General features: G+C 43.0%; 1 protein-coding gene across 3 annotated transcripts in view; it reads right to left on the bottom strand.

The window, feature by feature from the left end:
- Positions 1-22,130, bottom strand: part of NFKB1 (nuclear factor kappa B subunit 1) — a 115,066-nt gene that overhangs the window by 1,312 nt on the left and 91,624 nt on the right. For all 3 annotated transcript variants that reach the window (XM_019738929.3, XM_019738928.3, XM_074323026.2), the window contains 9 exons: positions 17,135-17,276; positions 13,579-13,693; positions 8,786-8,987; positions 8,180-8,349; positions 7,761-7,863; positions 5,308-5,432; positions 3,878-3,944; positions 3,383-3,555; positions 2,150-2,330 (listed from right to left, as the gene is read on the bottom strand). In XM_019738929.3, coding sequence (XP_019594488.2) covers positions 2,150-2,330; positions 3,383-3,555; positions 3,878-3,944; positions 5,308-5,432; positions 7,761-7,863; positions 8,180-8,349; positions 8,786-8,987; positions 13,579-13,693; positions 17,135-17,276 — 1,278 coding nt within the window. The remainder of the gene's footprint in view (positions 1-2,149; positions 2,331-3,382; positions 3,556-3,877; positions 3,945-5,307; positions 5,433-7,760; positions 7,864-8,179; positions 8,350-8,785; positions 8,988-13,578; positions 13,694-17,134; positions 17,277-22,130) is intronic.

Here is a 22,130-nt window from a genome sequence, read left to right as displayed (position 1 = left end):
TTTTGATGAAAATGAGCCTATACTGGACAATTAGGTCAAAATCTCCTTGTCGAGAAGTGTCTTTAGGTATCTGAACAATGTGAGTTATTTCCGAGAGAGAGAGTGACTAAGGGAAAAGAAGTCTAATATACCTGAATCAAAATGCTATCTTCTTATATATTAAATGCCAATATTAACGTTAAGATTTTAATGGCTGTGACATGGCTATCGTCTTGTTATTGATTGATTTATTCAATCAACCAATCTTTATTGAGTTTCTATTAGGTGCTAGGGGCTGTGAGGTATTTTAAAAATAACTACAAATCAAGGGCTTAATGCTTTTGAAGATATAAGGACCCATTTCTTTGTTAGTGTGGAAGCAGAATCAGGTCATGACACAGGATGGGCGAGTTATTTGCCTGGTGGCTACATTATTTCTTTCTAAAGTGAGCAAAACACCTCTTCTGTCTCCCCTAGGAGGCCCCCCTCCCCCGACAAGGTGACACTGTGCCAGAATCGGTGGCAAGAAGGAGCCAGTCAGGTGAGGATCTCTGCAGGGAAGGGGAAGAGAAGGTTCCAAGACGCTAAGACTAGACTGGACTTGTGGGGTGGGAGGAAGGGCGGGTGAAAGCCATGTTTAAAAGAGAGAATGGAAAAAGAAGGGACGTTGCCATTACTGCTCACTGCCCCATCTTCAAAGCCTCCAACAGTGCTAAGCACACAGGATGCCATCAGTAAAGATTTGCTGAATGGATGAATGAACCAGCGGGTATACAACAGGAGTGCCAGAATCTCACTAATTTTTGAAAAGAATCACACTACGTCTTGTGTGGAGAATGAACTGACAGGAAACAGGGAGACCGATCAGGAGTGGCGGCAGGAAAGGAGGCAATGCAGGTGGACTAGACGGGGGTGGTGGTCGCAGACAGGAAGAAGCCTGATGGCCGGCTGTGTGGTGTGGAGGACCAGGAAGTACTCCTGGGCCAGTCTTGGGGTTTTGTCTTAACCTCCTAGAGGATGACAGTGCTTCTGACTCACTGATGTGGCCAATCCAGTTCAGGTGGGGCCCTGACAGGCCCGTGTCAGTAAGGACAAGTAAGGAGGGCCTAGTACCAGGCTCTGGGGAGCGTGGAGGAGGCACCGAGGTGAGTGTGCTATGAAAAGCCTAGAGGGGACGCTGTTTGGAGTGGTCAACTGTGGTATGTGCTGGGAGTGGTGGGCGAGATGAGAAAGATGGTGAGCAGCTCTGACTAGGCCCTGGGCATCAGGTGAGAGCAGCCTGGGAGAGTGGTGGGGATGGGCCCCGACCGCACGGGTCATGGAGAGGAGAGAAAGTGGAAAGAACAACTCTAAAAGATTCTCCTGAGCAGCTCTGCTCTATAGGGGAACAAAGGAACTGGGCTGTAGGTAAAAGGGAAGTGGGATAAAGGGAGTGTTTTTCGTTTTTGTTTGTTTTATTTTGAAAGATGAAGGAAACCACAGTATGCTTGTTAAGTGACCCAGGGGGATGGAGAAACCGCCAGTGCAGGGGAAGGGATGCTGGGGGTTAGAAAGAGAAAGCATGAAATGGTTGTTTAGAGAGTGGGAGAATAACTTAAAGAGAATCATAGGATTGTTGGGCTGTGTGGAAAGCCCACCATGTTCCGTGTTTTAGGTGGATGACACATGGAGCCAATGATGGTGGGACATAAGGTCAGTGTTATGAACATGGGGAGGGGGCTGAGGAAGGAGAAGCCCTGGAGGGGAGGACGCTGAGGGTGTGGTGGGAAAACCACAGCGTCCGTCCACAGTCTGGGTGCCAACGCTGGTTCCCGTGTGTTTTTCTCTTTCTGTATCTCTCTCTTTTAAATTTGAAAGATAAGAGACATAATATTTACCCCAACCACCCACATCGTATTGTTTTTAGTATTTATTGTGAATCTGAGTAACTCATGTGTCACTCTGACTGTTCCTGGGGACAGTCCCTTACCTGAACGAAGGTGTCACAAGCGGCTGAAGGTTGAATTTGAGAGCCCCCACCCCAGCAGGGAGAAGACAGACACATGGGAGAGTACACTCAGGAGACAATGGCAGGGGGCAGGGTTGGGGGGCACGCCATATCCCAAGAGACTGACCACAGTGGCCTGGGGAGCAGGAAAATATCTCAACTGCTTTTTCTTTTTTTCTTTACCTATTTGCTGTCTTGTGGAGGCAAGTGAGAGAGGCAGTGAGCGGGTCTGAGAGGTGGCCTTCACTGGGCTGGGGGCTGCAGTTCCTGAGGTGCAGAAGGCCCCCTGGATCACTTCGATCGCTTCAGTGTAGCCCATCTGACTCAGGGCCTCCACCAGTTCTCTTATTGTTCCCCCAGAGACCTGCAAGAAAGAAATGAAGGAAGAGCACATTCTTGTGTGAAAACCTGTGTAAGGAACAACCAGGCAGGCTGTAAACGCTACACCACACCCCTTCCCTCTGCCAAGCTTCCTCCTGCAACCGCAAGAGCCAGGTGGTCCTGGAAAGGTCAGAGAAAAGAGCGAAGAGCGTCTAAGAAAATACACTGCCTCTGAGTCAAGTTTCCTGTTTCAGCTCAAAGACCACTCAGGAAATCACAGAGGAGCAGTTTATAGTAAGCACAGCATGAGAGAGGAAGGGGGATGGGGGAACGAGGGAGGGAGGGAGGGAGGGAGGAAGGGAGGGAGGCAGGGAGAGAGAGAGACAGAAAGAGAGAGAGAGAGAGATGCTGAAGCAGTGAAACTACCTAGAGCAAAGCTTATGTAGTATCCCCATTTAAGCTGAAGCTCTGAAAACCACTGAGAAACAAGAGCTAGCAATAAAAATTTCAAAAGAAACTAACTTCATCCCATGTTTTTCAGTTTTTTTTTTTTTTTTTAAGGAGAGCACAGCTCAGAGTGGCCCATGAGGGGATCGAATTGGCAACCTTGGTTTTATTAGCATCGAGCTGTAACCAACTGAGCTAACCGACCAACCCCCCATGTTTTTCTATCTTTTAGTTTTAGAAAGTAAAGCATCACCAGGTAATGGCTCCACTAGGAGTCACCTTGCAGAAAGCTGATTCCATGTCCTGACAGGTGATCGAGGCATGTTCTTGGGAAAAGGAAGAGATGAATGTTGACCAGAGTCTACTGTGTTTGTTCAGGGAGATCAAAGTTCTGTGACCATCCTGACCCTTTCAGTAACATGTTTTGCAGAAAATTTCAAGGTATTTGAAAATAGGGACTATCTCAAGGTGTCGGAAACAGCCTTCTTAGGGAGGTGGGTTGCCAGCCTGGCCTGGGCCACCCTCCCAGGACATGGGCAATGACTGATTTTCTTCCTCAGAGCTAAGGGAGAAGGGAGCAGGTTGTGCCCGGCCGTGATGTTAGCAGAGCAAAGTGAAAGGAACGTAGTTAGCCAGGTGCTGTGTTACCTCGTAGTTGTCCATGAGAGTTTTAGAAGGAGCGGGACTCAGCCGGAAGGCATTATTGAGTATCCCCAGACCTAATTTCTGTGCCAGAGTAGCCCAGTTTTTGTCCGGATCAGGAAATTCTAGCAACTTGTAAAGCTGCAACTTGGCATCTTCAGTCAGCTGTTTCATGTCTCCTGAAGGAAATGAAGAAGGACGATGACCAGAGACACTCTGGAAGGCTGATCCCCGCCACACTGCTCAGCCTCCAACGCCTCCTGGAGGCACTCAACTCTTGTACCTGAGAGTCTGCAGCGGCCCAGCTGAGGACCAGCAGCATGTATTTTAGTCGATTACCATGGGATAGTCCCCTTTCACCTCTCCAGGACCTTCTGATTCTAAAATAACCACTGTGCATTTCACAGAACACCCCGGATAATGCTGGCTCTCCCCGACCCTTTTCAAAAGACAGTGTGGAGATAACACTAGTGAAGGGAACCTGGTTTTACCACACCTCACCTTGTACCAGTAAGTCATCAGATGTAAACTCTGGCTCATACGGTTTCCCATTTAATATGTCAAATACCTGTTGGGAGAAAAACATGGGGAACAACTGCACATTAAAGGGACCACAAAGAAACTGTTTGTTTGTAATAAAGAACTCAGCATGTCCTTCTTAGGAGGTTGCAGTACTGAAAAGATGGAGGAGTGGAGAGAGGAGTCGGTACCATTGCCCAGGGACGTGGACCCTTTGGGCCTTTGGGGCCGGAAGGCTGTCCTCCACAGGAGCTGTCTGACGGGGGCTGGAGGACACAACCCACCCTCACAGACAGCAAGGGCCACCGCCCTTCTGAGGCACAAAGGCAGTCCAGGCTGCCAAGTCAGCCATGTCTTGGTCAGAGTCACTGGTCAGTGATGTCGCCCTGAGAGCTGGATGAGGGCTGACTTTCCTCAGAGCTATGAATCTGTGCCCCTCGCTGCCCTTCTTCCCTAGTAAAAGGCTTATGAGAATGAGTTTTATAAACTAGTTCAAACTGAGGTACAGAAATGCTCACAAGGCGTGGTGTTAGTCTTCTAGCACCATCTATATTCTAACTGAGGGGCCAGAAAAGTCTTAAGTTTAAACAAACACATACATTCCATAGCTATGGAGGCCTTTCTGCATTTCCTGCAGTAGCCTTGCCGCTGGCTGACCCCGGGAAGGACAGCATGGGTCACTGAAGCAGGATATCTTTCAGCGTTCTGTGGTGAGGCTTCTGGGAAAGCCAGGTGCTCAAGGTAAAAAGAGAACCGTGTCGTCTCTCTGCCAGGGTCACTCAGCTCAGCCTACATGCAGCGAGGTGGCAGCGAGCAGTATTTGGATGTGGAGCAGTGCTTGCCCCAAGAAAGTCGATTCTGTTGTGCTGGAAATCTGTGAGCTGCCCACCCTCCTTCCTCTGGCTCTTCATCCTGGGTCCATTAGGCGTGGCAACTGCTTTTCACCTTCAGCTGGCAGGTCAGTGGAGTTTTGAAGAAAGCTTTAAGTCTGTTTACTCTTTTTATATTACTGAAATCTCCAGTTTCCTTTTATGTTCAGAAATCACTTACCAAAGTTCAAGCAAACTGTAACATCATCCCAATTTCAAAAATTGAGATGGGTACATTTCTGCTGTGAGTTCCAAATGGATAACTCTTAATGTGAATTTTGTGTTTTCTCTGGTCTAACCCTCTCTTACAACTTAACACTGATCTGATTAGGCATACACTTTTATACTCAGAACTCTGCTGACCTAGATCTTTCATGGATAGGCTCTTTGAGATAAATACAGCTCTTGACAAGCAGACTTTCTTAAAAAATGAAAGGCATGTGCTTTGGGGAATAAAGACCCAGAAAAACCGTCTGTTTTTATTATTCCTGAACCTTTAGCTCTTCCAGGAGCAGCCATCAAACAGACCAGGGCCACACTCACCTGCCAGTTGGTGGCCATATCTAGAGGTGTGGTTCCAGGCACGACTCCTTCATCCTCCCCATCCTTTTCCCAAGTGTCATCCAGGTCATACAGAGGCTCAAAATTCTCCACCAGGGGATCTGCTCCTGCAACGTCAATTTTACACAGCATTAGGTAAACCCAGATCTTGTCAACCTCCAACTGTCTGCAGGGATCTCATATCATACATATATACAACATGTTTACTTATAAATATGCAAAACATATGTACTGAAACATCTAGAGGCCTTCTTTTAAATTCTAATTCACCTTGACTGTAAAAGTGTCTGAAGATACCCTACACAGCCAAGGACACATTCAAAACAAATGACTTGGAATACTCTGACTCTTGCTTTTAATTTAACTCTATAGGATACTTTTAAATTGAATGATGTATCTTCAATCTGAGGACTAATGACAGAGCGGTAAGTTCAGCACACCCTTTTGGGAAGACAAACTTGTTTTCAGCTTGCTGGGAGGACATCTGATTTGTGCCAATTTTGATAACAGGGAGTGCCTAAGGAGAGTCAAAGAAGGATCTTGGTGCTATTTCTTATTTCATTCGCTTAGTCCTAGGCCAATGTACAAAGCAGTAGTATCACCTGACCATGAAAACAGTGGACAAACTTAGATGAACAATTTACAGGGCTGAAGATTGGAGGAGCTGAGCTATGTCTGTTCCTTAAGTGACCTTCAGGACGGAGCTCAGGACCAGGTTTTTCATCTGAGTTTCTCCCTTTACTGTGTTTCCCCGAAAATAAGACCGGGTCTTATGTTATGATTTGATCCAAAAGACACATTAGGGCTTATGTTCTGAGGATGTCATCCTGAAAAATCATGCTAGGGCTTATTTTCCGGTTAGGTCTTATTTTCGGGGAAACACGGTTATCTACTGGAGAAACTACTACTTTCTACTCCTTTCATGGGATACTGAGAATTTAAGAGAAAGCATTTTTGAAAGGGTTACAGCTTTTTGTCTGAAGGCATTCCTTAATTATAACCACTAACTTGCCAAATTAATCATACACACCGCAATCAGAGTCTCTTGTTCAAGAGAAACTTCAACTTGACAAAGGAAAAAAGAAAAGGCTGTTGTTCATTTGGGATATAATTTTACTTGCCAGAAAAATGTGGTGCCATTGACAATAGTTGGTTTAGTCTACAAGTTTAAGGCAAACATACTAATGCATTTGCTTTTCAGAAATCATACTTAGAAAGATTACATAAAGTCTGTCCCAAAACTTCTAAGAAATATTCATTAATTAAAAATAAGTCTGATTAATATGATTTAGCAGGATACATGAATGAGCTAACGTGGTATACAATGTTAGGACTTATTTTTTTTTTAAGAAGGTATTTAACTTGCTCTGTTTTCTTTCTTTATTTAAGGAGGGTGCAGCTCACAGTGGCGACGCGGGGATCGAACTGGCAACCTTGGTGTTATGACCAAGGTTATAACCAACTGAGCTACCCAGCCACCCGTTTTCTTAATTTATGAAGCATTTACTTTCTAAAAGAAATTAATAACCTCTACAGTAAATCAGCTATGTCAAGGCAGGTTTGAGATACCAAATTTGTCAAATAGTTTTTGAGGTTCTAACTATACAAAGCAATAGATTCAAGGATGAGCAGGAATAATTTTTCTATACTTCATGGGACTAGAGGATTACATGGAATAACACCTGCAGATCCTTGCCCAAACTAGGGGAGAGAAACACAGTAGACAGAAAAAAGTCTGGCAATTCAGACTAACAAGGTGTGACTCACAGCTCTGCCACTTACTGGGACCCTGATAATAGGATGCAGGTCTCTCTAGTCTGTTTCCTCAGCTATAAGATGGGAATTAATACTAATGGAATTTATATCGAAGGGTTATTGTGGATTAAGATGAAATGAGACACTGCAAGTGAAGTCCCTAGCCCAGTGCCTGGGACGGAGACAATAAACGCTAGTAATTTTTAGTGCCTCACACATGATAGTACTCAATACACACCCCATTTGTTTTTCCCTATTACTTCAACTTCTAAGAGACCTTTCTTACAAAAGGAAATCTTTACATTATTTCTTATACCAATACATTTCTCCTTCTGGGCACTTCTGACATGATGAGACTGGTACTGCTCAGAATTCTATAAGGAATTAAATTCAACTTGAAGATCTCTTGTTATGGGAGTCAACCTAAACAACCCAAACCCAAAACAAACAGGTGAATTAGAGAGTAAAAATTAACGTGACTCACAGGATGAAGCCTGTGATTACTAGTCCAAACAGTGCCTTGGCGGCAGGTACGTGTGCTTCGCCATAGGATTTTATTTACTCATCCCCCTCCGCAGCTCACAGATGTGCGGCTCAAGGAAGGCAACAGGGCTGCTCTATGAAATTCGCGTCCGCGCTCCTGGTAGCATTTCCCACGACTGGCTACCAGGCTGCCTTACCTGCTGCTTTGAGAAGAGCTGCCAGCCTGGTGGACCCTCTGCCGGCTGCTATGTGGAGGGGTGTGGTTCCATCATAGGTGGTACTGTCTACATCAGCTTCGCCCTACAATCCGGCCCACACAGAAAAGGGTTAGTCAAAGGTCCTCTCTCCTTCTTGCCCCCATCTTCATGGCTCCTTGGGGTGATATTACTTAACCCAGGTGCTATGTTGGGCAGGCTCTGCCACTGAAGTAATCCCGTTAGAGATACTGGGCAAGGGGTGATGGGAATGCCTGAAGCTGCTTCTCTGAAGCCTTGAGTGGATATTAAACAGATAGAGCTGAAGGTTACCAACAGCATCCTTTGAAAAGATGTTCCTAACCTCCCCGCCACTCCCACCCCCGGAATTCAATGCAAAGGCCAGTAAGTGCATCCTTCACCTCCAGGAGCAGGCAGCCTGCCAAGGAGATGTTGTCGCGCTCCACAGCCAGGTGCAGTGCCGTGCGCCCCGACTTCCGCTCCTGCACATTGACGTCCGCGCCCGCGGCCACCAGCAGCAAGAGACACTGCATGCTGTTGCTCGTCACGGCTATGTGAATGGCGCTGAGACCTGCGGCCCAAGCACAGGGACAGTCACGGGGCGGGAAGGCTGCTCACGGGCAGCCCTCAGGGAGGGAAGGCCCACGGGTGGGTTTTGGCGGGTCTAGTGCTGAGAGTCTCTAGCGCCCCCCAGTCTTCACAGCTGCTGCAAGTCACCTTCTATGCTCTCAGGAGACATGAGAGCAAATAAACATTCTCCAATAAATGACGCTTTCTACACCTCAAGCCCAGTGTTTGCTCAGGCCCCTGCTTTTTCCTCCTCCTAACTATCCCAAACCATCTTTAAAGATGAGCAACAGAAAGTCCCACAAGTGGGGATGAACTCCAGGTGACTAAGGAAAGCACTTTGGGTGCAAATCAAATCATAACGACACCCATTTATCAAATACCTATTAACTGTATAGAAAGCGGATAAAGTTATACCATGACCTTTGATTTTCTCTTACCTTCCCCGTTGGGGTGGTCGATAAGTAGTGCTGTCCTTTTGTGCTTGAGTAAAATACCGAGAATTTTATCATGTCCTTCTTTGGCAGCCAGGTGCAAGACAGAGTTCCCCAAGCGGTCCAGGAGGCTCAGGTCGGCCCCCGCCCTCAGCAAGGCCTCTACCACAGCCTCCTGCTTGGTGATCACGGCCAAGTGCAAGGGCGTCTGGGAAGTGGACAAGGGGTAGGAGATACACTGGTCAGTAGCAAACACTTGTAACGCACAGGTTTGGCAACTGCTCCTGCAGTAGGTAGAGTCATACTGTGGGCCATTTTCCATTCCCGGCTTAACTTCTCACTTTTGCCAATGAATTACTCCCTGTTGCATATCATATGCTTGTGCAATAAATATACTGGACTAATATTCAGCCATTTAATTATTAAGATCATTTTTCTATACACAATTCTTAATAGCTTTCTTGTTTCTCATTCCAACCCACTCACTGTTGAACTCGTTAAGTCATCTATTAGTAAATTTAGTTTTCCTGAATTTCTGGTAGGATTCCATCTTCAGCTGACAATTCCATGTGTTAAATCAAGGCTACAGTTTTACTGAAGAAGTTTAAATGAACCACTCAATAGAAATCAATTAACAAAGGTGCTGTCATATGTTGACATAGAAAATAAATTTGTTAAATTAAAAAACACTGTTCCGTGGACTGGCTCCACTGAGACCAATTAATAGAACCTTCCCACCCCCACTATAAAGGATTCTAAATGTCATATAGGACAATAGAACTGTCTCACTGAGACAGCTCAGATGAACAAACAAACTGACATGCTGACACTTAATAGGTAAGTAAATAATAGTCCATCTGATTCCCCTGCCCACAAAGTAGGACCTCAGCAAATGCAAATGAGATGTTTTGAAAACTGCCTGTTTTCAAAATGAGTAAGAAAAACAATCACGAAAGCATCTTTCAAAGAATTGAGGTCACTGACAGAGAACAGCAATATATTTTTATACAGATCAGTCTATTTCACAGGAGCCTGTGAAATTCAGCCCGTGTAGTGACAATTTGCCTAAACTGTCCCTCTCAGTTAGCCATTACTGTAGCAGCAACAGCCTCAAAAGCAACAGCCTCATCCTGGCTGGTGCAGAGGGACCAGAGCACATGAGAACTGGATGAAAGATGCTTAGTTGTCTAAGTCTCAATCACAGGGATTACTTAACAGAGCAGAAACAAGACAGGATTTTTTTTTTTTTTTTGCCTGATTTATACTCTCTTCCTTATTTCTTTCTGTCTTTTAGGACTATACCCCAGCTTGAAATGGAATGATGTCCTAAAAACTTGAGATATTGTAACCGAGAACCTTCCTCTTGAAAAATAAACTAAGTAAGTAAATAAAAGCTGTTTTTATTAATCAGGAATGCTATCTGGGGAGATGGGAAAAGGAAAGAGAATGAGAAAAGATCTGAAATTGTAAAACCTTCCACCATTCATATCATACAAATTCTCTACCATGAGTAAGAGAGGGTTTTTGTTGTTTTAAAGCGTCTCCCATGGTCCCATTAAAGTTTTTCTATGATATTTCAAGGCTTTAGATCTTAAACCCCAGGGTTGTATCTTACACAATTACACAATGTGGGGATCCAGGAACCCTTATGCTATGCTTGTCAGCATGTGGACATATACAGACATTCTGCAGAGTCAAGCAGACAAATGCCCAGCAACTCCTGCATATATGTCTGAGTGACACAAATCCACAAGGGGGCATAGGTGAGGATATTCATCGCAGTATTGTCTATGGAGATGGGAAGCAAGAAGTTGGCTAAGTGTCCACTGCTGAGGAGATATGTACATTGCAGGTGGAAGATGTACACTGTGGAATTCTCTTCAGGAACAGAAACAATGAACTAGCTATAAACACAGGTGCATGGTAAATCCCATAAACAGAGAAGGTAGAAATATAGTGACATGTAGCACAAAGCCACTTATGCATTTTAATAATACATGCACGAAGAACTATACAGACACACACAAATGAATGCATGTAAAACTAGTGAAACTCCAATAAGATCTGTGGATTTTATCAATGTCAATTTCCTGGTTTTGATACTGAACTATAATTATGAAAGACGTTACCATTGGAGGAAACTGGGTGAAGGGTACATGGGACCTCCTAGTACGTTTTTTGCAACCACTTATGAATCTATAATTACATCAAATTAAAAATTAAAGGGAAAGGTTAATGCAGAACAGGACCAGTATGTATAATATAATGTGGATAGTGTGTGAGAATATACTAAAATATCTATCTATTTAAGGTTTATATGTTTATGTAGTCAGTACCGGGGAAAATACTTATAAACACAATAGTTATATTTGGGAGTGGGACTGGGAAACTTGAATGCTGCCAGGGAGGGCAACTTGGATTCGTCAAGGAATGCATACCCTTATGTGCCATTTGAAAAACTATGAATATATATTATAATAAATAAAAAACATAAAAGAAAAAAATACATGAATAAAAAACCCACTAATGTTTTATAGGAACACATGCAAATGAAACAACCCATATTAAATGCAACGAAGTGGTTGTCTACGTTGGAAGGGAGGGGAACAGGAGAGAAAAACAGGGTTTAAAGGGTACAGATTTCAAAACCTTCAACCTTTGTGGACTTGGATTATTTTGAATGTGTCTCTAAAGGGTGGATGGGGAGAAAGATTTGATCATGACAGATGGCTACAGAAATGTACTAAGATTAGAGAAGGGTATTTTGGGAGAATGTTTAAGACAATTGCCAAATCATCCAAATAAATGAGAGAACTGTATAATTTTCCATCAAGAAGAGTTACAGAGAACCTTTACAGCAGACAAAAAGTCCAAGTCTTAGCGGTTTCTAGCTCTCAAGTAGAAGTTGCCATTGGGTGTGTGTTTGAGACCTAGAAGGCATACCAGAGGATCCAGAATCCTTACCCACTGATGATAATGGTAAGGGAGGGAAAAAATGTTGCATTCTTCCAAGAGTCCCCAAATCAGAAGGTGCAGAAGTGTCAAAGGTGGTGGTTTCAACGTTTCTAGCCCACTAGAGAGTCTCAATGTATGTAACCAAAATGATACAGTAAGTTTTGGACATAATAAATCACAACTACTAATCCTGTCATACAGTGGCCTCTGCAGTTCCTATTTAAAAACAGGAATACAAGTGATTTCTTGAATCTGACCTACAGGCAGTGAAGTTAAACAGTTTCTGAAAGGAGGACTGAGAAGTGACAACAACATCCTGTTCCTAGTTTGATTTGTACACTTGTGATGGTGAAAAGGATCAGTGAGTCCAGAAGCCTGAGAAAATCAAGCTTAATGGGCTAAATGACTTTCCAAATACCAACAACCCTCAAAATGGTACGAAAGCTATTTGAAGAAGATATCCTTTAAATGTGGTATGTCTAAAATTAGACCTCATCCTAGTTATTTTATATTACGAGCCAGTGAGGAATCCCTAACTTCATTTTTCCGTTGATAGTAAGCACGACAGCCAGAGAAGAAACCTTACATCCAATGTGAAATGGCTTCCCCCCTCAGGAAACACCTATTCACAAATAAAAACCTATTGAGAGCTACATGTAAACCTTTTAGTACTTTTGCTTTGAGGAAACAAAAATGATTCGTATCAACTGCTTTAAAAATTGAGAACTGGGACAGGCACCTTTATTGTGTAAGTAATGATACAAGAGTGTTGCCGTATTTTTAGAGTGAGAGAGATGCTTTAATTGGGCATCTAAGCATACCATCCAGGCCAAGGACTGCAAAGTCACTTTGGGTCGAGTGAAGGGAAGGAGAAAACAGGAAAGCTGAGAAAAGGGAGAGACCAGGAGACTGGTACAGAAGGAAGACTGGTGGGGCCAGGAAAGTGAGCAGGAGGGGAAAGGCGCCCAGGGGAGGGAGGCAGGAGCAGCCCTGGAGAGAGGACCCTCCTCACCTCATGTTAGTGCTGTCCCTCAGGTCCCTTAGCCAGAGAGGCTGGCCCAGGTCTTCTGGGCTCCCAACACCCAACATCCAGGCTTGGGTTCTGCCCATAGAATTTTAATCTCCTTTCTTCACCTGACAGTTGCCTGTGCCCATCAGGCAGCCTCACTGAGTCTCCAGCTAACTTCTCTCTGTAAATCTGAAGACCTCTGTAATGGAGTTCAAGTTGCTTCTGAGCCCACCTAATTTCTGTTTAAACCTGATTTAGACAAAACTCTGGTGTCTCCTGTTTTCCTCGCTTTGAACTATCTTTGTGTTTTGAAAGACACTTTTTCCTCAACAGCCTTTTTTATCTTTTTGTAGTCTGATTTCAGCACATTTTTTTGATATACATTTAACTGAGATGTTGTCAAAATGTGTTTTAGCAGATTTCAAAATACCTGTAAATTATTGCTTTTCAAACTTAATGTTTTCCTATTTTATTTTTCTTGACAGATGTGATGCACTTATGCTAGGTTCTCCTCTAAATGGATTGACTCTTTGGTGGATTTCTAAAGTTTGCCTTCCCCCAGCAGGATTCTGTATTTCACTGTGTGTTGATTGCTATAATATTATACCCACAGATCAAAGCATCCTAATTCATAAAAGAACATTCCCGAGTAATGGGCTTTTAGGATATTACCTGAAAAGATGTTTTTGTCGTATTTTTTTGTGTGCTACTGTTAACGTTATTAGAAACACACACACACACACACACACACACACACACACACACACACACACACACACGCACGCACAAGCTATAGATTTTTCTTCATTTGTCTCCTTGATATATTTCTGCTTACCTGGTAGAGATCATTTCTCATATTGATAATGTCATCAGAAACCAAACCAGACGTGACTTCTAGCAGATCCTTTACAAGTTGAGCATGAAGGTGGATGATTGCTAAGTGTAAGACACTGGAACAAAAACATAATGGCAATAATCAACTAAAGTGTTAATTAAAAAAAAACACAACCTCTCAAGATAATGATTAGACTTGCAGACTGCATCTGACTCTCACACCTAGTTTTCTTTGGCCCCATGTGTTTTGAATCTATCAAATCTGAATCTGAGGTGGGGATGCTCTTCTTCCTGCCCAAGGCTGCCCCACTCATTTACAGTACATGCCTGGTCTCTGGGGGCATCCAGGTTTGAGCCCTTGAGGTGGAAGGCACCTGGGCTTGGAGGCAGAGAGAGCTGAGTTCAAATCCCAACTCTGCCTCTATACTATGATTTCAGGGCATTTTCTCCTCTAACTTTTCCCTGACTTTCCCTGACATATAGATGATGTATGTCAAATGCCTGAATTAGGATCTGTTCAGAAAAATGTCATTCCCTCACCTAGCCCTGCCACCTTCCTGTAAATACACTCCTGTGGCTTTTTAAGATCTCTGAGATCCCAAGAGGGGAAAATAGAGTCAGGTGATTAACTACTGGGAGAAGATTCTAGAAGCGAACTTCTGAAGGAACAATGTGGTTGTGTTTCTTCCCCGTGAATATTCCCTCTGCCTGGAATGGTTTTGCTCCTGTTCTCTGCCTCTGGACAATGCCTCTCCATCCTTCATACTCTAGTTTAAACCTTACATCCTCAGAGAAGACTTTCCCAACTTCCTAGGCAGAGCAATTGTCTCCCCTCAAGTATAGTGCTTGACTGTGGAACTGCAGGTTCCTATTCATCTTTCTCCCTCTCTGGAGGCTGGTTCTCTCTGGATCAGCCTTAGAGCCCTCAAATAAGGATGCTAAGAAGGAACCTAGGGGCTTACACTAATGAGGTCAAAAATATTGGCAGGTGCCAAGCATCACTCCAAGGAACAACATTTTTCTTTTTAATTGTTAAAAATACTTATACTATTTAAATTATTTTGAAAGGACTCAACAATAACAACAATAAAAGTGGCTACTGTTTGTTTGAGCTTCTATTCACCAGACTATGCTAAGCACTTTTCATATATTATCTCATTTATTGTAACAACAAACCTATGAGGTAGGTAATATTATCTTCATTTTGCAGATGATGAAACTGAACTCAACCTGGGTCACACAGCTGGGATTTAAGCCCAGGTCTGTACTGCTCCAAAGCCATCTCTTAATCCCTTAGGCTATCCTGCTTCAGGGGTACATGTGTTCTGCTCTGCAGAGCTGTAGATAAAACACCTAAGAGGACAGATACGCTGGAGTATGGGCAGATTCAGAGTATCACATGGTGGCAGCACATCTGGGATTTGAGGCACAGGCTGGATTTTCTCTAATTTAAAGATATTAGCTGTCATTTTATCCAGGTCTCTTTCTTAACAATAGCAAGTGTATCTTACTTGGGATTGACACTGGCACAGGAGGGTCTAAAAAACTAAATTGTGACTGTTCCTTAAGAGATGTTTTTCAATGCATGATTTCAGAGTTTCACTACTGTCTTTTGAAATGTGAGGCTGGAAGAAGACTTCTGAAAAAGGCCTAAGTCTGACGCAGACATGATGCACATATACCAAGAAAAAGGCCGCACTTCAAAAGCTGCCTAAAAATTTCCATGTGCAGCTCAGCATTTCATAGAGAAGTACATCACCCCTCCCCCATAAATCCTCACACCCTCATGGGAATTTCCCCAATACCAGAAGTTTTTATTATATTTTTTCTTTATTGTATTTTCTGTGATGACTAATAGACACAGGATTCAGATTATTAGCCGAATATGACAAACTCAATGAAAACAAGAGGCCTGAGCTGTGAAGGCAAAACTTATCCCTTATCTACATTCTTACGAGGACTCCTCTGGTCTCCCCAAGTCTCAGCTCTCTGGTCTCTAGCTGGTAAGCCCTGAGCCTGCTTGTACGAGTATGTCTGGGGCCTAGGAGGGGACTCTAAGTATTGATTTCCTGCTTGGGCAGGGAAGGCCACCTCTTCAGCCCCTCCATATATGTCCAGGGTCCTTACACATGTCTATGCCCCCCCCCCACTCAATGCACCCACTTGAATACATGAGTCTTGCATCCCTTGTCACAATTCTTCTTTCAAACACTGACAGTCCTTTTCTAACTTGTATGTGCTCGTCTTGCTTAGACTCGTCAATTCAGCAGGTCCTTGAAAATGTCATTTGAAATGCTGCTGTCCTGTCTTGGTTAACTGCTTTCCCTTGTGGTTATATGCTACTGAATGCTAACTGGATAATTTAACCCTGTTAAAAAACATTCTGCTGTTCATGACATTACACAAAGAAGGCTGTACCAGTTCCTCTCATACTGTATAACAAGGCCAGTGGTTATACCACATCCTTGGTTACGATGCAAGGAATGAGAACAGAGGTCTCTGTTTGAAACCCTGAGGTTGGCACTTTCCTAAAACATTTGGTTCAGTTTTTAAACAGACGTTTAAAACACAGCACTCAAGAGCTCTTTCACAGAAAAGCATTTCTCATTGTCAACACTATTTTAGGAAGGCTTTAGATAAGGCCCTTGACTTGAATCTGAGGGCTGCTGTCTCTTGTTATTTTTATAGGCTTTTGAGATCATTTTAGAAATCTCAATGAAAGGACTAAGAGAACTGTTTTAGAAAGAAGCCAGGTGGCTTTGCAACTATAAGCTCAGTCACAGCAAGAATGGGAGGCATGGTGTTGGGATTGTAAGACTCCCACACAATATGGGTTTGAGAGGTCATGAGTCTGATCCACTCACAGACTGGTGACCATTAACAGAGGCAGTAGAGAAGGAACAAGTAACTGGGAAAGAATGACAATTACCTCTTAATCATTTTGTTGTTGTGCTGTCTTTTTTAAAATTTTTTTAAATTTAATCTAGAGCACCCAGGATTCCCTGGGAGTCTCCTATCCAAGTACTAACCAGGCCCAACCCTTCTTAGCTTCCAAGATCAGACATGTTCAGTTAATGGGCTTTTACTTGAGTATACTGTCATTACAAATATACAGTTGGGATAACAACTGCTTAAGGGATTTGGTAGGACCAAATTTTATTATTACATTATGTATATATTATATTATTACATAAAGAAAATATTAGTATTCCAATACACAAATATTTTTTTATTAAATAATATTCTAAATTTTATTCCTGTAAGTAAAGCAAGGCTTATCAAAAATTATTATTCCCCACACACATCTTAGTCTTCTTGCCCAGAATGTTGTACTCTTAGATGAGTATTCCAGCTATTCTTGAATCCAACAGGTGAGAGCCACAGGACTGAAGAAGCAAATTATACCACTCAACCTTATTGACACATTATTTTCCTTGAGAGAGTGTTCTAGTTACAGGACCCAATAATTTTGATCAATTCTCTTTTCAGTATGCATACAATGATTATCTCTCTTTCCTACCTTAAAACTACCCTTGTTGTCAGAAGTTCTTCCTTACCTGTCCCCATTCTCATCTTGCACCGCAGTGAGATGGCGCTGGACAGCCAGCAGCATCTTCACATCTCCTGTGACGGCGTAGTCAAACAGAGCATTGGCATGCCGCTTGGCAAGCTGCATAGCCTTTTCTAGAAAGAGGTTATCTGCAAGGCAATGACCATGATCACAGGTGAGTTTCCTACAGTCGCTCTACAAGTATGGCGTCCTGAGGCCAAAACCATCAGCACCAGTGTTCTGATACCTTGACACACATTGTTTTACAGAAAGTGTTCCTTTCGATGCTTCTGGATTGTGTTCATTAGAAAAAGCACAACTGGACATTGGCTCACTGATAAACATAGAGGCTGATCTGAAAAATCTGTCTACAGTTTGTTAGGGGTAAGAAGTTCAGAAATGTCTTATTTTAAGGGGAACAATCAATCTCTAAATAATGTTAACTGGATTTTGCCATAGATAATCAGTAAGCAATCTCTTGGTGGAATAATTCTTCATTGGAGTCTTTTTTTTGACATTCAGAATTATTTTATATTAATTTCAGGTGTACAGCATAGTGTTAGAAACTTATATAATTTAAGAAGTGATTCCCTCTGACTAGTCTAGTACCCACATAGCACTATAAATAGTTATTACCGTATTATTGATTATATTCCCTATGCTTTACTTTACATCCCCATGACTATTTTGTAATTACTCATTTGTACTTTTTAATCCCTTCACCTTTTTCACCCTGCCCCCCAATCTCCTCCCATCTATCATCCTAACAAATCTAGTACCCATCTGACACCATACATAGTTACTATTACAATGTTATTGACTATATACCCTATGCTATATCCTACATCCCCATAACTACTTTGTAAAAACCAAATTACTTCCTAATCCCTTTCCCTTCTTTCACCCACACACCCAACCTCCCTCCCATCTGGAAACCATCAAAATGTTTTCTGTATCTATGAACTTGTTTCTGTTTTGTTTGTAAATTTTGTTCTTTAGATTCCACATATAAGCAAAATCACATTGCACCTGTCTTTCTCTGTCTGATGTACTCCACTCACCACAATACCCTCCAGGTTTATCCATACCACCACAGATGGCAAGAATCCATTCCCTTCCATGGCCAAGCAATATTCCATATATGTATATGTATATAATATATATGTATATGTATATAATATATATGTATTAGGTTGGTGCAAAAGTAATTGTAGTTTAAAAGGTTAAAAATAATTGCAAAAACCGCAATTACTTTTGCACCAACCTAATACCACCTCCTCTTTATCCATTCTTTCATCGATGGACACCCAGGCTGCCTCCACATCTTAGCCATTGTAAATAATGCTGCAATGAACATATGGCTGCACGTGTCCCCTCGAAGTAGCATTTTGGGTTTCTTCGATAAAACCCTGCAGTGGGATTACTGGATCCTTCATTGTCTCTTCTTATAGCTTTTGTTTTAAAGTCTATTTTGTCTGGTGTAAGTATTGCTACCCCAGCTTTTTTCTTTTTTTTTTTTTAAATTTTTATTTTCACAAAATATCTTTCTCCATCCCTTTACTTTCTGTCTGTGTCTCTTTCAATCTGAAGTGAATCTTTGTAGGCAGTATATGTAAGGATTTTGTGTTCTTATCCATTCAGCCTCCTATGTCTTTTGATTAAAGCATTTAATCCATTTAGATTGAAAGTAACTTGATAGATACGTAGTTATTGCCATTTTACTTTTCATAATTTTGATTTTTTCTTTTCTATCTTAAAGAAGTCTCTCTAACATTCCTTGTAATACTCATTTTGGTGGTGACGAACTCCTTTAGCTTTTTCTTGTCTGGGAAGCTCTTTATCTATTCTTTGATTTTAAATGACAGCTTTGCTAGCTAGACTAATCTTGGTTGTAGGTCCTTGCTTTTCATCACGTTGAATATTTTATGCCAATCCCTTCTCATCTGCAAAGTTTCTGTTGACAAATCAGCTGACAGTCTTACGGGAGCTTCCTTATAAGTTACTAGTTGCCTTTCTTTTGCTGCTTTTAAGATTCTCTCTTTGTCTTTAACCTTTGCCATTTTAGTTATAATGTGTCTTAGTGTAGGCCTGTTGCCTGTTTGGGTTCATCCTGTTTGGGACTCTCTGCATTTTCTGGGCTTATACGTCTATTTCCTTCACCAGGTTAGGGAGGTTTTCAGTCATTATTTCTTCAAATAGGTTCTCAACCTCTTGCTCTCTCTCTTCTCCTTTTGGTACCCCTATGATGTGAATGTTGTTCCACTTGATGCTGTCCCAGATGTCTCTGAAAGTATCCTCATTTTTAAAATTCTTTTTTCTTTTTGCTGTTCCAATTGGGTGTTTTCTGCTTTGTCTTCCAAATTGCTGATTTAATCCTCTGCTTCATCAAGTCCACTGGTGATCCCTTTTATACATTCTTCATTTCAGTTATTGTATTCTTCCTTCTCACTGGTTCTTTTTTATGGTTTCTATGTCTTTTTTATGCTTGCTATCTCTTTGTTGAAGTTCTCAATAAGTTCCTTGAGCATCCCTGTAAACATTGTTTTGAACTCTGTATCTGGTAGGTTGCTTGCCTCCATTTTGTTTAGTTCTTTTTCTGGAGTTTTCTCCTGTTCTTTCATTTGGAATGCATTTCTTTGTTTCCTCATTTTGGCTGACTCTCTGTGTTTGTTTCTATGTATAAGATAGATCTGCTATGTCTCCCAGTATTGGCTGGGTGGCCTTATATAGTAGGTGTCCTGTGGGGCCCAGAGGCATAGTCTCCCTAGGCACCTGAGCCGGATGCTCCAGGAGTGTCGCTTGTGTGGGTTGTGTATACCCACCTGTTATAGTTGAGCCTTGATTGCTGTTGGCACTTCAGTGAGTGGGATTGACTCTCAGGCTGATTGGCTGTGGGGTTTGGCCACGTCTATAGCTGTTGTGCAAGAGGCTTACCCCACTGAGTGGGATTCATTCCAATGGGCTCTGTTGCCTGCTGAGACCACCCTCTGTGCCACTTGTGGGGCTAACTGGGTGGTGCTTTGCTGTGGTCTGAAGCAAACCTCCAAGTATGTTGGCTCTGTAGCCTCCTGAGAGGGGCTCCAGTGCAGGCCCAGGTCAGCCACTGCTTGTAAACGGCTGGAGGCTACTTGGGAGGAGCTACAAAGCAATCTGCAGTTGTTTGCTGCCTGTGCTAAACCTAGAGGCATGTGGGAGAGGCCATGCTGCTAACCAAAGTCAGCTGCCACCAGTACCAGGCCTGCAGTAACTCTGCAAAAAGTGAGGACACCTGGAAGCCTGCTTCCACCTGTTGGCTCCCTTAAGGTTCAGCCACTGATAAAGCCTCGTGTGGTACTGGAGTTGGGTGAGGCAGGGTCTCAGGTATTCACTAGAGTGGGAGGAATTGTGGTCACCAGGTTAATATAGACTCTGGTTTGGTGCCAGTGCTGAGCCTGGAGTGACTCAGCAAAAGTCTCAGAGCACACTGAGGCCAGTCGCCACCTTCCTGGAGTCTGCCAGACTCCAATAAGAAACAGTGCAACTTGGGAGGGGCTGGCTGCTTGTGGAAAACTACCTCCGGCGGTGTGAGAGCGGGGTCGGGCAGCGTTTCCGCTGAGTCAGCAGGTGAAGCAGTGGTACTCACCAGATCATTGATTCAGATTTGGCCAGAGGGAGGCAGACTCAACACAGCAAAGATGGCGCCTTCCTGCCAGCTGCATGGGAGGAGGCCTCCTCACCGGGAAAATGCCAACTGTCCTCCAGTCCTCCCGGTGAAGCCACACACCTGAGTCTGCCTTACTCTGTATGTCTCCGAGGCCCCTCCCAGTCACCGTTCCTGCGCTGGAACTCAAGGTGAGTGTCTGCGAGGGAGCGAGTGAGTCTGTGTGCGGGCTGTTTAAATGGACGTGTTGGTTTCCTGCAGCTTTTGGTCCCACCCAAACGGTCAGAATCCCCTGTTTTTCACAGCCAGATGTTGTGGGGGCTCCTTTTCCAGCACCAGTACACTGGGCTGGGGAGCCTGGTGTGGACGCCTGGGGTCCCTCTCTCTTCCGGGGGGAACCGCCGCAGCTGAGGTATCCCTCCTGATTCTCAACTGACACAGGGAGGTTTGGAGCCCGTTCTGCATCTCCACCTCTCCAACCGGTCTTGACATGGCTTCTTCTCTATATTTTTAGTTATAAGATTTCTGTTTGGCTAGACTTCAGATGGTTCTCCAGGTTGCTTGTTCTATAATTTAGTTGTAATTTTAATGTATTCACAGAAGTATGCAGGCACAGTGTTTATCTGCTCCGCCATCTTGGATAGCCTTCATTGGAGTTCTTGAACAACTCTTTCATTAGGCCAAGTGCCAAAAAACACAGTTTTTGCCATAGACAGAGTTTCCATGAGCCATTGGTGTTTTTGTAAAGTTTGCTTCCTGAAGGTCAGGGGTAGGCAGATTGGGGCGTGAGGGCCAAATCCTGTGCATGGCTGGTTTTTATATGCCCCCCTTGCTAAGTGTGGTTTGTACATGTTTAAAGGGGTGTAAAAAATGTGTGCTAGAGACCATATGTAGCCACCAAGTCTAAATATTTCCTAACTTTCCCTTTACAGAAAGTTTTCTGAGTATAATCTAGGATGACCTAGATTCCTTACACATACTCTAACAGCTACTACTTCAAAATACACACAAAAGTACACTGTCCCTCCTAATCCTAATTCTCCAAAAAGGGCATCAGGATAAAAAGAAAAGTTCTTATTTTGAGGCCAAGTTCCACTTTAGTATGACAGTTGAACTGCCGTCTAGAGAGGGGAGACTATTAAAGTTATAGAAACTGTTTTCTATTTTCTGTGATAGAAATGAATTAGATTATCTTTCACGATACCCTGAAACGGCATGATTATGATTGGAGAATGCATATGTAAATTTCTGTACTTTATATTCAAAGATAATACTGGGAAAATGGGAATCCTAATGTGAATAAAATGACCTGACACATGTTTTTCAAAAGGCATATAGGACTCTGAAGAACACATTGAACTAA

This window comes from Rhinolophus sinicus, chromosome 1, assembly GCF_057876585.1.
Source record: "Rhinolophus sinicus isolate RSI-liver-muscle chromosome 1, RSI-T2T, whole genome shotgun sequence".
Classification (NCBI taxonomy): domain Eukaryota; kingdom Metazoa; phylum Chordata; class Mammalia; order Chiroptera; family Rhinolophidae; genus Rhinolophus; species Rhinolophus sinicus.
The sequence above is the reverse complement of the archived record's forward strand: the minus strand, read 5'-3'. Positions and strand labels throughout refer to the sequence as shown.